The sequence below is a fragment of the Paroedura picta genome, chromosome 2 (assembly GCF_049243985.1).
Source record: "Paroedura picta isolate Pp20150507F chromosome 2, Ppicta_v3.0, whole genome shotgun sequence".
NCBI lineage: Eukaryota > Metazoa > Chordata > Lepidosauria > Squamata > Gekkonidae > Paroedura > Paroedura picta.
The window spans coordinates 1814781-1827308 of record NC_135370.1 but is presented as its reverse complement, the minus strand read 5'-3'; the positions used below and the strand labels follow the sequence as shown (position 1 = coordinate 1827308).

The window sequence follows — 12528 nt, the reverse complement described above, 5'->3', positions numbered from 1 at the left end:
TATTATTGGAATATTGGGAACAGCAACTTAATGGATGTGTTTGACTAAAACTTCAGTCAACAAAGAGACGTAAAAAATATGTGTCCTCTAAAAATAACAGATAACAAATAACCTGATAACAGAAAAAGTGAGCCACAGTGACTCAGGAAAGCTCTTATCCTGCCACAAATGTTGTCAGTCTTTCGGGTGCTCCTGGCCTCTGGCTCTTTCCTACTGAAGAAGTGAGCTGCAGTGACTCAGGAAAGCTCTTCTGCCACAAATGTTGTCAGTCTTTCGGGTGCTCCTGGCCTCTGGCTCTTTCCTACTGAAGAAGTGAGCTGCAGTGACTCAGGAAAGCTCTTCTCCTGCAACAAATGTTGTCAGTCTTTCGGGTGCTCCTGGCCTCTGGCTCTTTGCTACTGAAGAAGTGAGCTGCAGTGACTCAGGAAAGCTCTTATCCTGCCACAAATGTTGTCAGTCTTTCGGGTGCTCCTGGCCTCTGGCTCTTTCCTACTGAAGAAGTGAGCCGCAGTGACTCAGGAAAGCTCTTATCCTGCCACAAATGTTGTCAGTCTTTCGGGTGCTCCTGACCTCTGGCTCTTTCCTACTGAAGAAGTGAGCCGCAGTGACTCAGGAAAGCTCTTATCCTGCCACAAATGTTGTCAGTCTTTCGGGTGCTCCTGGCCTCTGGCTCTTTCCTACTGAAGAAGTGAGCCGCAGTGACTCAGGAAAGCTCTTATCCTGCCACAAATGTTGTCAGTCTTTCGGGTGCTCCTGGCCTCTGGCTCTTTCCTACTGAAGAAGTGAGCCGCAGTGACTCAGGAAAGCTCTTATCCTGCCACAAATGTTGTCAGTCTTTCGGGTGCTCCTGGCCTCTGGCTCTTTCCTACTGAAGAAGTGAGCCGCAGTGACTCAGGAAAGCTCTTCTCCTGCCACAAATGTTGCCAGTCTTTCGGGTGCTCCTGGCCTCTGGCTCTTTCCTACTGAAGAAGTGAGCCGCAGTGACTCAGGAAAGCTCTCCTCCTGCCACAAATGCTGTCAGTCTTTCGAGTGCTCCTGGCCTCTGGCTCTTTCCTACTGAAGAAGTGAGCCGCAGAGACTCAGGAAAGCTCTTATCCTGCCACAAATGCTGTCAGTCTTTCGAGTGCTCCTGGCCTCTGGCTCTTTCCTACTGAAGAAGTGAGCAGCAGAGACTCAGGAAAGCTCTTATCCTGCCACAAATGCTGTCAGTCTTTCGAGTGCTCCTGGCCTCTGGCTCTTTCCTACTGAAGAAGTGAGCCGCAGAGACTCAGGAAAGCTCTTCTCCTGCCACAAATGTTGCCAGTCTTTCGGGTGCTCCTGGCCTCTGGCTCTTTCCTACTGAAGAAGTGAGCCGCAGTGACTCAGGAAAGCTCTCCTCCTGCCACAAATGCTGTCAGTCTTTCGAGTGCTCCTGGCCTCTGGCTCTTTCCTACTGAAGAAGTGAGCCGCAGAGACTCAGGAAAGCTCTTATCCTGCCACAAATGCTGTCAGTCTTTCGAGTGCTCCTGGCCTCTGGCTCTTTCCTACTGAAGAAGTGAGCCACAGGAAAGCTCTCCTCCTGCCACAAATGTTGCCAGTCTTTCGGGTGCTCCTGGCCTCTGGCTCTTTCCTACTGAAGAAGTGAGCCGCAGAGACTCAGGAAAGCTCTTATCTTGCCACAAAAGTTGTCAGTCTTTCAGTTGCCCCTGGTGTGTCTCTGGTAACGCTGGTTCATTTATATTTACTGACTGTTCCTCGGGAGAGAAGGTTTGACTTGGGCTCGCCCCGCCACTGCCCTTCCCGCGCCCCTCACAGCGCCCGCCCCGCCCCCACCTCGCGCATCCCTTTCGCGGCTCCCGAGCAGGTGAAGCGACGGGCGGGGGGGGAGGGGAGGGGGAGGGGAAGGGGCGTGGCTTTCGCTTCGGGACTCGCTCCGCCCCTCCCCCCCAAGGCGCGAGCGGGAAAAGTCCGGCGGCGGTTTCTTTCTGACCGTTGGCCTGAGAGGGGGGGCAGGAGGGGTCCTTGGGGCGTCTCTCGCTCGCTCCCCTCCCCCTCCGCTTGAGGCGACCCTTTGAAAAAGTGCGTTTTGCCGTTAACCGGGGGCGGGGGGGGGCTTATGGAAGAGGTCAGAAGGGGGTGGGCGACCCTCGCCCCCTTTCGCCCCTCGGTTTGGGGCCGCTTCCTTTTCCAGCGGGGCAAGTTCTCGTTTTTAAAGGGCTCTTCTCATTTTTGGGGGGTGGGGGGGTTAGTATCCTGCTGCCTTTCTCTTGGCCAAGCAGCCCATGGGCTTTTAGACCTGGATGGGTCCATCTTTGTGTTCCAAAATGTGCAAATGTCGTTTTTTAATTGGAAAGTCAGGACTATTCCCAGCGAATAGCCGCAGTTATCCCTCTTACACAGTAAGGGCCTTTAAAACGAGATTTGTCGTGGCAATCACTTGTTTGAAACAGTTACTTGAGAAAGGGAGTGGCGGGCTATAAATCTAATAATAATAATAATAATAATAAATCTCTCCTGTTTTTTTTGGGGGGGGGGTTCTGCCAGGCTGTGGCAGGATCTTGGACTTTGGCGGCTAAAATGTGCAGCGAAAGTTGGGTCAGCCGCAGCAAAGGTATGATGAGACTGTGCTGCTGAGATGTCATATTTTTATTACTTTGTTGTTGTTTTTTTGTAATAATAGTCTCTTTTTCCTGCTTCCCACTCCAGCCCGCATTACCTGCCAAGGGAAGGGGAAGTTATGTGGTTTGTGTTTCTGAGAAGTGTAATATAAATGGAAGTTAGAAGTTAGGAATTAATTTGTGAATGCCCCAAACTTTATTCACCTATCTTTGTTTATAACAAGGTGTGTGTTTGATTAGAATCCAGAGCATACCTTGTTACAACAGAGATGGAGGACTAAAGATTGGGGCATTCATAAATAATTGAGTTGACTGGTCGGGGGGGGGGGGGTACGGTGAAAAGTTTAATAATGGTGCTTCCTGACAGCGGCTCAGCTCTGCCGTCTTTTCCTGTTTCTGTAATGCACATGTCTAATTACTTAGTGCAAATGGGCTGCATGCATTTGTTAAAGTGAAGCATATAATTTTCTTTACAGGGCAGGACCCCCCCTTTCAATGTCAGGGATGTAATTCTGAAATAGCTCTTCAGTAATTGAATTTGTGAGACAATTGTGGTAAATGATCGCATCACCTTGAAATATAAAACCCCACCTGATTAGGCTAACCCAAGCCTGGATATCGAATTGCTGCGCATTGCATCATGTGAACTGTTTCCTTTCTGTCAATCTAAAAAAGTATTTTAAAAAATTAATTTATGGTATTTTAACTTTGAGAAATATATGGAAAGACTACATATTATTAGAGAGCTGCATCAGATATGACAATATAATTTAAGGATATCGTATTAATAAGAAAACAGAGCCACTTATGTTGGAAGATGGCAACTTAGGCTGGAGGAAGGCTTCAAACTTTGCTTAATAGCCACTGTCTCTAAGCTTGTCCTTTCTCAAAGGGTTGTTGTAAGAATAAAATGTGGGATCATGTATGCTACGACAGTTCCCGATCAGTGTAAATGTCAGTATATGATACAGTATAATTTTATTTATTTATTTATTTATTTAATACTTGGCCATGCTAAGGAACACTGTAATAATAGTTTTTTAAAAAAGCTGGAAGGCGTGCATTTAAAGAAAACTATTACTTTTCCAGATCAGACAAAGATAAATATAAAATAATTAAGACAGGTTCTATCACAAAAAAGTTATGCATATAAACCAATAAAAAGATTGCTAAGGAAATCATACAAAATGCAACTCTAAGCATAAAAGTCATGCTCTGAATTTAAAACATGAGAAAAAATTTAAAGCATATCACCGTTTCAATAAATTAACAGCAGTATTTGCTCCCAAAGGATTTATTTTGAGGTAGATCTAACAAGATTTTCTTGAATACGAACAGTTTTCAAGAAATATATTAATCTGTGAAATATCTAATGTATTGTAAATGAAACAGTAATGTTGCTTTCAGTGGGTTTCAGGCACGGTTTCAAAGTGCTATCATCATCTTTACCCCAAATGGTCATCGTTCAACATATCTGAAAGACTGAACCTCTCACATAACTCTCCTTCTGTGCTGAGGTTTTCATCAGGTAATAGGAACTTTAAGAAAATGCCCACACTTTGGGTCTATTTCCTCTGGCACATTTTACCCTTTCTCCTGTTAGTCAAAACAGTTTTTTGTAAGCATTTGGACAGTGAAGAACACTTAAAAAAATTATAGATAGTTCTATTGCCAACTTACTTTTTAAGTGTTTTTAGATTTGATTTTTGTTTATTTTGTGTCCTACCTTGTATTTTGGGGGGGAAGGTACATATTTTAACTAAATTATTTAAACAAATAAAAGATAACCACCATGTCATATTTCAGATATGCAAAGGTACAGATTTAAATGAGCAATATATATATATCTAGGAACTTCAGTGCCACTTTCTGTAAAAGCAAACATGTCCAAAATAACTTTCAGCATTAAAAGTGAAAAAAATAAGCATAATGTCAATATAAAATGACCATGGTGCCATGCTAAACAAACGTCCTTCAAAGCCTATTGATTTCAATGAACTTTGAATAATACAACTCTTTCTAGGACGGTGCTGGCTTTTTTTTAATTATTGAAATTACCTGATGAATTTTTTTACTTCCTACCATGTTTTAGTTACTTCATGGTCACCTATAAACAGAACAGTCCTGGAGACCAGTCAGTAGTTCGCAAAATGCAGAAGAAATACTGGAAAACAAAGCAAGTCCTAATTAAAGTTACTGGAAAGAAAGAAGATGAACATGTGGTAGCATCTGATGCAGAGTTAGATGCCAAACTACAGGTAACCACAATGTTTTTTTAATATGTGCTGAGAAAATTTATTTTGTGACTTATCTCATCTGTCATAAATAGAATTCAAATTAAAACATTTTAGTATGTACCTATATACCTGTAAGCTTTGTTGAAGAATCTCAAATAGAATTTCAGTCAGGTGGCAGAACTCAATACTGTTATTTTATATTATCCAATAACAATACCTAGAGGAATTTCTAACATTTGGACAGCTGCAACATGAACAATATTGGTAGTGGAAAAAAACAGCTCTTCCGTTTTGCTTCCCCCCACTTCATAGTGAGGTTAATAGCTTGCAGCCATTTAAACTAAATAGCTGAATGGTGAAACCACCCCCCTGTTAGATTTAATTGGCTGGCAGCTATTTCAATGGTTGGTTGGACTCACCCTGCTTCCTAGTGGAGGAAGCAAAACCATCCAGTGAAGTGGCTTAAAGCCATTTCACTGGTCTGTAGAACCTGGGGGAGAGGGACTGATAGGTTTAGTGGCTGGCAGTGATCTTATGAACCCACCCTGCTGTTAGGTTTAAATGGCTGGCAGCCATTTTACTGGATGTTTTTGGTTCCCCACTTCAAAGCAGGGGGAAGTAAAATGGAGCAGTGAAATGGCTTGCAGCTCATGAACTGCTCATGAATTGGCACTTGAAATTAAATTAACCATATTTTCTTAACAACTAAAAGCCTTGGTCAGTTTCAACATAAAAGGTGCACTTTATTCCAGGCAAAACATATGTAACCAGCATTATGGAATGCCATCTGTATGTAAATAGTAAATTATTTACTTATTTTTATTTATATTTATATACCACCCTCTCGAGCCTCTTGTGGCGCAGAGTGGTAAGGCAGCCGTCTGAAAGCTTTGCCCATAAGGCTGGGAGTTCAATCCCAGCAGCCGGCTCAAGGTTGACTCAGCCTTCCATCCTTCCGAGGTCGGTAAAATGAGTACCCAGCTTGCTGGGGGGTAAACGGTCATGACTGGGGAAGGCACTGGCAAACCACCCCGTATTGAGTCTGCCATGAAAACGCTGGAGGGCGTCACCCCAAGGGTCAGACATGACTCGGTGCTTGCACAGGGGATACCTTTACCTTTACCACCCTCTCCTTGCGGCTCAGGGCAGTTTACATGGAACATGAAAGGATATAAGAATAAGAACAATATTAACAAATAATAACAGCAGTAACGGTGGTAGTTTAATAACTAATGGTAACAACATTAACACGTTAACTGTGGTCCCACAGGTTGGTCAGTTCAGGATTACCTTATGATGTGCTTGATGGGCTTGTTTGTCTGGGGGTTCTTGGGGCCCAGTAGATGTTATTGATTCAGTTGACCTCAACCAAATGCCTGGTGGAAGAGCTCCATTTTGCAGGCCCAGTGAAACTGTGTTAACTCTGTCAGGGAAAATTGCATATTGAGTTCAGTTTGAGGCTACACAGGAAGGGAAAAGGAAATGTAGTCCTTCATGCCCCACTGGGGGCCTTAGCATCGCCAAGTGAGAAGAATCAGGTAGCAGACAACATGAAAGAGAAGAAGAAGAAGAGTTGGTTCTTATATGCCGCTTTTCCCTACCCGAAGGAGGCTCAAAGAGGCTGAGAGAGCGCTGATATCACTGCCCGGTCAGAACAGTTTTATCAGTGCCGTGGCAAGCCAAGGTCACCCAGCTGGTTGCATGTGGGGGAGCGCAGAATCGAACCCGGCATGCCAGATTAGAAGTCCGCACTTGTAACCACTTCACCAAACTGGCGGCGGCGGCCTCTTACCAGGTGAACTGGCTTTGATTCCCCACTTCTCCACATCAGCCAGCTGGGTGATCTTGGGCTAGTCACAGTTCTCAGAGCTCCTAGTCCCACTTACCTCCCAGGGTGCCTGTTGTCGGGAACAAAACGAAAGATGATTGTAAGTGAAAAGCGGGGTATAAAAACCAACTCTTCTACTACTACCAGAGACCCTGCGGAGCTGCTGTCAGAGTAAACAGGATTGACCTCTAGACCTATGGTGTGACTCAGGATAAGGCACTTACGTGTGTTCATTCTTTTCGCTTTTGTAGCTCATGGGCAATGCTCCGAAGACACCTCCACCATGACTGAGATGGGCACCCAGATTTATATATCAGATAGTGGGCCCATTAGGGACAAAACTTCCTTTGGAAAAAATATTATTAAATGCTATGTGTAGGCTGCCTACACAGTTGGCCATTTTAAAGTGAAAAAAGACTTGACTTTTTATGTCTAGTCTTTTCCTCTTTATAATAACAGCTCCTGAAGCTTTGTTTCAATTTTTGAAGCAAAATGGAACATGAGGTGTTAAATATCCTCCTTTCTCATACGACGTAATCTGACTTGTGATTTTATCTCCATCACAAGACTGATGGAGGTCTGTGATCTTCCTCAGTTTTGGCCCTTAGCATTTATCTTGGAGGACGACAATGTAACCCAAGAATTGGAAATGAGATTGACATGGCTTTCTTAGCCATTGAAAGTCAGTCTATTTTATTTTCAGTACAATTGGTGAGCTCTCTCTGCAATAAGGGCAGCTCATGGGAGTAAACACCACTGAATAATATGATACTTACTTCTGAGTAGGAGTAAGGAGAAGCAGAACTTTGAGTATCTCATCTCCATGTCTCCCATGAGACTTCTCCTGTGTAGGGACATCTTACCATCATAATCACTGAATTTGCCAGTGAAATTGTGGCAGCTGTGGAATGTATTTATTTTTGCATTTATAGCCCACCCCTATTGGACCTGCTGTCTTGGGGTGGTTTACAACATGTAACAGTTACAATCCATACAAAGTTAAACAATTAAACATGTTGAAATACCTATAAATTGGTAGTACATTCTCTTTCAGGGATCACCAGTGAGAGCTGTCTTACAGCATGGGAGGCCCATTATGTTGGGAGATCCATTTGCCCAAACTGATCTCAACTATCGGCCTGGCAGAAGAGCTCAGTCTTGCAGGCCCTATGGAACTCTGCTAGTTCCATTAGAGCCTTGATGTTCTCTAGGAGCTTATTCCACCAGGCAGGGGCCAGGGCTGAAAAAGCCCAGGCCCTGGTCAAGGCCAGTCGGACATCTTTGGGGCCAGGGACTACTAGACGATTTGCGGATACTGAGCACAGCACCCTCCTGGGGACGTATTCAGATAGGCAATCCCTTAGATATACCATGCCTGGACCGCTTAAGGCCTTGAAGTGAACCCAGAATTCCACTGGGAGGCATTGCAGTTGCTTCAGCACTAGCAACTGCTGGTTTTTATAGTTTTAAATGTACACAACTGTTGTAAACCTCCCTGAGCCCATCATTGGGGAGGGGTGGTCTATAAATTGAACTGTATATATATAAACCTGACACAAAACGGACAAAGGCTTTCTTAGCTGCAGAGGTATACACCTCCAGAAAATATCGAAGATGGTTTTGGGGAGGGGACAATGAAGGCAAAGCATTGCAGGATTTACATGTGCATATTACTCTACATTTTACTCTACATATTACTCTACATGTGCATATTACTCATATTATGAGCCTCTTGTGGCGCAGAGTGGTAAGGCAGCAGACATGCTGTCTGAATCTCTGACCATGAGGCTGGGAATTCGATCCCAGCAGCCGGCTCAAGGTTGACTCAGCCTTCCATCCTTCCGAGGTCGGTCAAATGAGTACCCAGCTTGCTGGTGGGTAAACGGTAATGACTGGAGAAGGCACTGGCAAACCACCCCGTATTGAGTCTGCCATGAAAACGCTAGAGGGCGTCACCCCAAGGGTCAGACATGACTCGGTGCTTGCACAGGGGATACCTTTACCTTTTATTACTCTACATCAAGACTGTTCACCTGTTTTTCCTATTAATGAACTCCGGCTAAGACAGACGGAGAAGCATTATGTGTGTGCATCCTTCACTGGGAACTGTAAATATTTTATGTTCTTTGAGAAAGTGGCCAATGGCAGGCAAGTAGGAGGAAGTGGATTGCAGGAAAGCAGTATGAGAACACACATACATAATCAGTTTTTTTAGTCAAAAACATATGCAGTGTTAGAATATCAGCAATCTGTTGAGCATTAGCTTGTATGGAGGGCTTCCTGTGGACAGCTTGTGGGCTGAATTATTGGGTGACTAGTAATCAAGCCCGCTGTACCTGAAATACAGTGGGCGCTAACGAGGCAGTGTGCGGCCCCCGAGCCGGCAGGCCGCCGGCAAGGGAGCCACTGCGAGGTGCGCTGAGTGTGGCTCGCAATTGGCGGCATGCCGGCGGCCTGATGCGTCGGAGGTGCTTTGCGCCTCTCGACACGTCAGGTGGCCAGGAAGGGAGCAACGGCGAGCCGCGGCAAGGGAGGCTGTGCGCGGCTGGCAATTGCCGGCGTGATTCAGATTCAGACAGCATGTCTGCTGCGCGGCTCGCAGTAGCTCCCTTGCCGGCAGCCAATCGGAGGGCCCAATTGGCAGGCGCTTCGCGCCTGGCAATTGGGCCCTCCGATTGTCAGTCCGGAGGAAGGGGCCAATCGGCACCCTTCCTCATCCCGGACAGAGCCCGCCCTAACTCCTCCCCCTCAGCCCTTAGCGCATTATTTAGTCGCAGGCAGTGTTAAGCGCATTATTTAGTTGCGGGCGCAGTGGGCAGTGTTAAGATTAAGCATCTCTGAGTTTAAGCTGGTGCTTGAAGTTTGCCAGTTCAGTTCATGGCAGTTGTCATAATATTGTTTGTATGTACTTGGCCAAATTAATATGTCAACTAACTTTTATTTTAAAGGTTTTTCAAACCATTCAGATGACGTGCACAGATCTTCTAAAGACAATTGAAAAATACCAGCAAAGACTTAATGGTAAAATTGCCATGTTCTTTAAAACATTTTTGTCAGATAGTTCAGTGCATCAAGAAGTGTATCTGCATCAGTGCACAGTAATTGTGTTTGTCGGCACAGATAATAAGTTCTGTTTGACAAAAGCGAACTCCCTACTTGTGTTAGTCTTGCATCTTAATTCTTATCTGAATAATATTACAGTTTAATTTCACTGAAGTGAATTTAGTCGCACTGAAATACAACAGCATCACATACAACAGTTTTAATCCAAAACAAAGTTTGAGTCCAGTGGCACCATTAAGACCAGCAAAGTTTAATTCAGTACTCTAAGTTTTGTCTGCATGCCAATTTCTTCAGATACAATGAGAGAGAGGGAGCAGGTGGGGTTTTTTTTAAATTCCCAGGAAGGGCTAATTGCATGCATAAGAAACTGGGTGATTATAGCTGAGATAGGATTAAGGCGGATATAACTGCGAAGGCAGTAAATTAGCATACAGATCTGTTGAGAATTAAGCTTGAGTCCAGTGGCCCCTTGAAGACCAACAAAGTTTGCCTTCTGGGTATAAGTGCGAACTGAGAGACGTGGCATGTGTAGTGAAATAAGCCTATAACTGTTCAGTCCAGGGGGTTCCACTGTCCTGAGTGTGTTGTGATAACTTGGAATTCAGCATCCTCTCATTCTATCCTGTTTCTGAAATTCCTTTGTAATAAAACATCTACTTTGGGGTCCCCCACTGAGTGCCCTGAAAGTTGAAATGTTCTCCTACAGGTTTCTCAGTTTTATGATTTCTGATGTCAGATTTGTGTCTGTTTATCCTTTGGCGTAGAGTTTGGCCTGTTTACCCTATGTAGAAAATGGAAGGATATAGTTGGCATTTAAAGGCATAAGCAAATGCAATTATGAATAAATAAACAAATACATATACAATGTTAGAGGATGAGCACATGAATGAGCCTGAGATGGTATACTGCAGGAGCTCTAAGAAGCCTATTTGGATGAACAGAGAACTTCAAGAGGATATTTGCCCTGTTCTAAAGTTGCTGAGACTTGGGCAAGACTGTTAGCAATAGGACTTTTTAGAGCACATTAATTCATAGAGTCACCATAAGTCTGAAGTAATTTGACAGCACTTCATAAATACACACACAACTGCTACTTCAGCTTTCCTTGCTAAATATTTAACATACAGGGTGATTTCCATAAAGGAATTAAAAAGTGAGTGTACAATATAATAAGAAAATACCTTTGATTGGATCATTTCTCTTAATGAAGCAGAACCTTTGTGCCTGGGTGAAATATTTTTATTTTATTCATTTGCACCCTGCCTTTTTCCTCAGTAAGGACCCAGAGCAGCTGATATTGTTCTCTGCTCCATTTTATAACCATCCTGTGAAGTAGGTTAGGCCGAGAGTGTGTGACTGCCCCAAGTTCATCCAGTGAGCTTGCGCAGCATAAGTTTAACGTGCAGGCTCTTTTCTCTTTCACTATTATATCATACAGCATTTCTCAGTCAGGGTAGAGCCCTAGAGGGGTTATGCTGGTTGGGGGGATTTAATTTTTTAAATGTATTTTTAAAAGATTGTTAAATTCATCTCCCCCCCCCCACCCTCTTTATTTGCGCAGGTAGATCTGCCCCCTCCCAAAATGGTCAGTGATGTGCCTGGAGGGGATGGGGAGAAGCTGCAGCCTGATTTTTTCCCCCTGTGGCAGGCAGAGCAGGCTGCTGGGCTGCTTCAGGACTTGGGAGTGGGTGGAAACGGGCCTAGCTCACGCCTGCGGCCATAGCCTGGATTTCCTTGTTCTAGCCACCAGAACAGGTGATATCAGTTAAACTAGAACTTCTGGGAGTTGTGGCAGGGAGGCATGGCTTGCTGACATTACCTCTGAGGTTACTTGAAGCCTGAAGAATATTTCAGGGATTACTCAGTGGTAAAAAGGTTGAAAAAGGCTGGTATAAAGTCTCTGAGCCTAATGCTGGGAGCGATCGAGGGCAAAAGAAGAAGGGGACGACAGAGAATGAGGTGGCTGGATGGAGTCACTGAAGCAGTCGGTGTGAGCTTAAATGGACTCCGGGGAATGGTAGAGGACAGGAAGGCCTGGAGGATCATTGTCCATGGGGTCGCGATGGGTTGGAAACGACTTCACAACTAACAAGAACAAAGTCTTTGAATATTCTCTTGGTATCTAAAAGAATAACAGGTTTACTGTGACATAGTCTCTCTTTGCATCTGCAGAAGAGGGATGCAGCTCACAAAATCATTATGCTGCAATAAACTTTTTAGTCTTGACTCTTGACTCAAGTCATAACTCTTGGTTGGTTTTACAGCAGATATAACATCCATATCCCTCTGCCACCAGTGTTTATCAATGTTTTTCATTTCCTATTTTTTACATATAGGAGTTATAAAGTCACTTATAAGAGTTATAAAGCCACTTACTTGGCAATTCTTTCTCTCATAGCTATTTCTGAGCAAGAAAATGAGCTAGGACTCTTCTTAAAGGTTCAAGCAGACCAAGGCGAAGTTCAGATTGGCAGAATGATCGATGCTACTGGCAAGGCGCTCTGTTCATCTTCCCAGCAAAGGTTTGTGTGTTTTATCCCATTTGCTGAACATTTAATTTGTTACTGAGGCTATAAAAATAGTATATGGAGTACATGCAATTCTTATTGGGTACTTCAGAGTACATGTAGATCGTACAGAGGTGGATTGCATTAGGATATTAAAAATAAAATCTCAGCAGTTCGTAAAAGTAAGTTAAACCATGAGTGTTCGCTTCTGTGTTGCTTTACCACCTCTCTTGAAACATTAGTCATTAGTATGCCCTGGCAGAGGCATACCCTGAAGCTACTGACTTCAATAGGGT

The 12528-nt window shown here is 44.1% G+C and overlaps 1 protein-coding gene across 9 annotated transcripts in view; it reads left to right on the top strand.

Annotated features, from left to right (window-relative positions):
* The first annotated feature begins 1912 nt into the window (after positions 1-1912).
* ICA1L (islet cell autoantigen 1 like) overlaps positions 1913-12528 on the top strand; it is a 60240-nt gene continuing 49624 nt past the window's right edge. For 6 of the 9 annotated variants that reach the window (XR_013227962.1, XR_013227961.1, XM_077319190.1 and 3 more), the window contains exons 1-5: positions 1913-2058; positions 2524-2590; positions 4690-4855; positions 9611-9683; positions 12124-12247. Coding sequence is in view for 6 of the 9 variants with exons in the window: in XM_077319190.1 (XP_077175305.1) it covers positions 4697-4855; positions 9611-9683; positions 12124-12247 (356 nt within the window). In the remaining 3 variants the exon portion in view is untranslated. Of the gene's footprint in view, positions 2059-2082; positions 2175-2523; positions 2591-4689; positions 4856-9610; positions 9684-12123; positions 12248-12528 lie in introns of those variants that run through there. The other 3 variants (XM_077319187.1, XM_077319189.1, XM_077319191.1) reach the window with 3 other exon arrangements.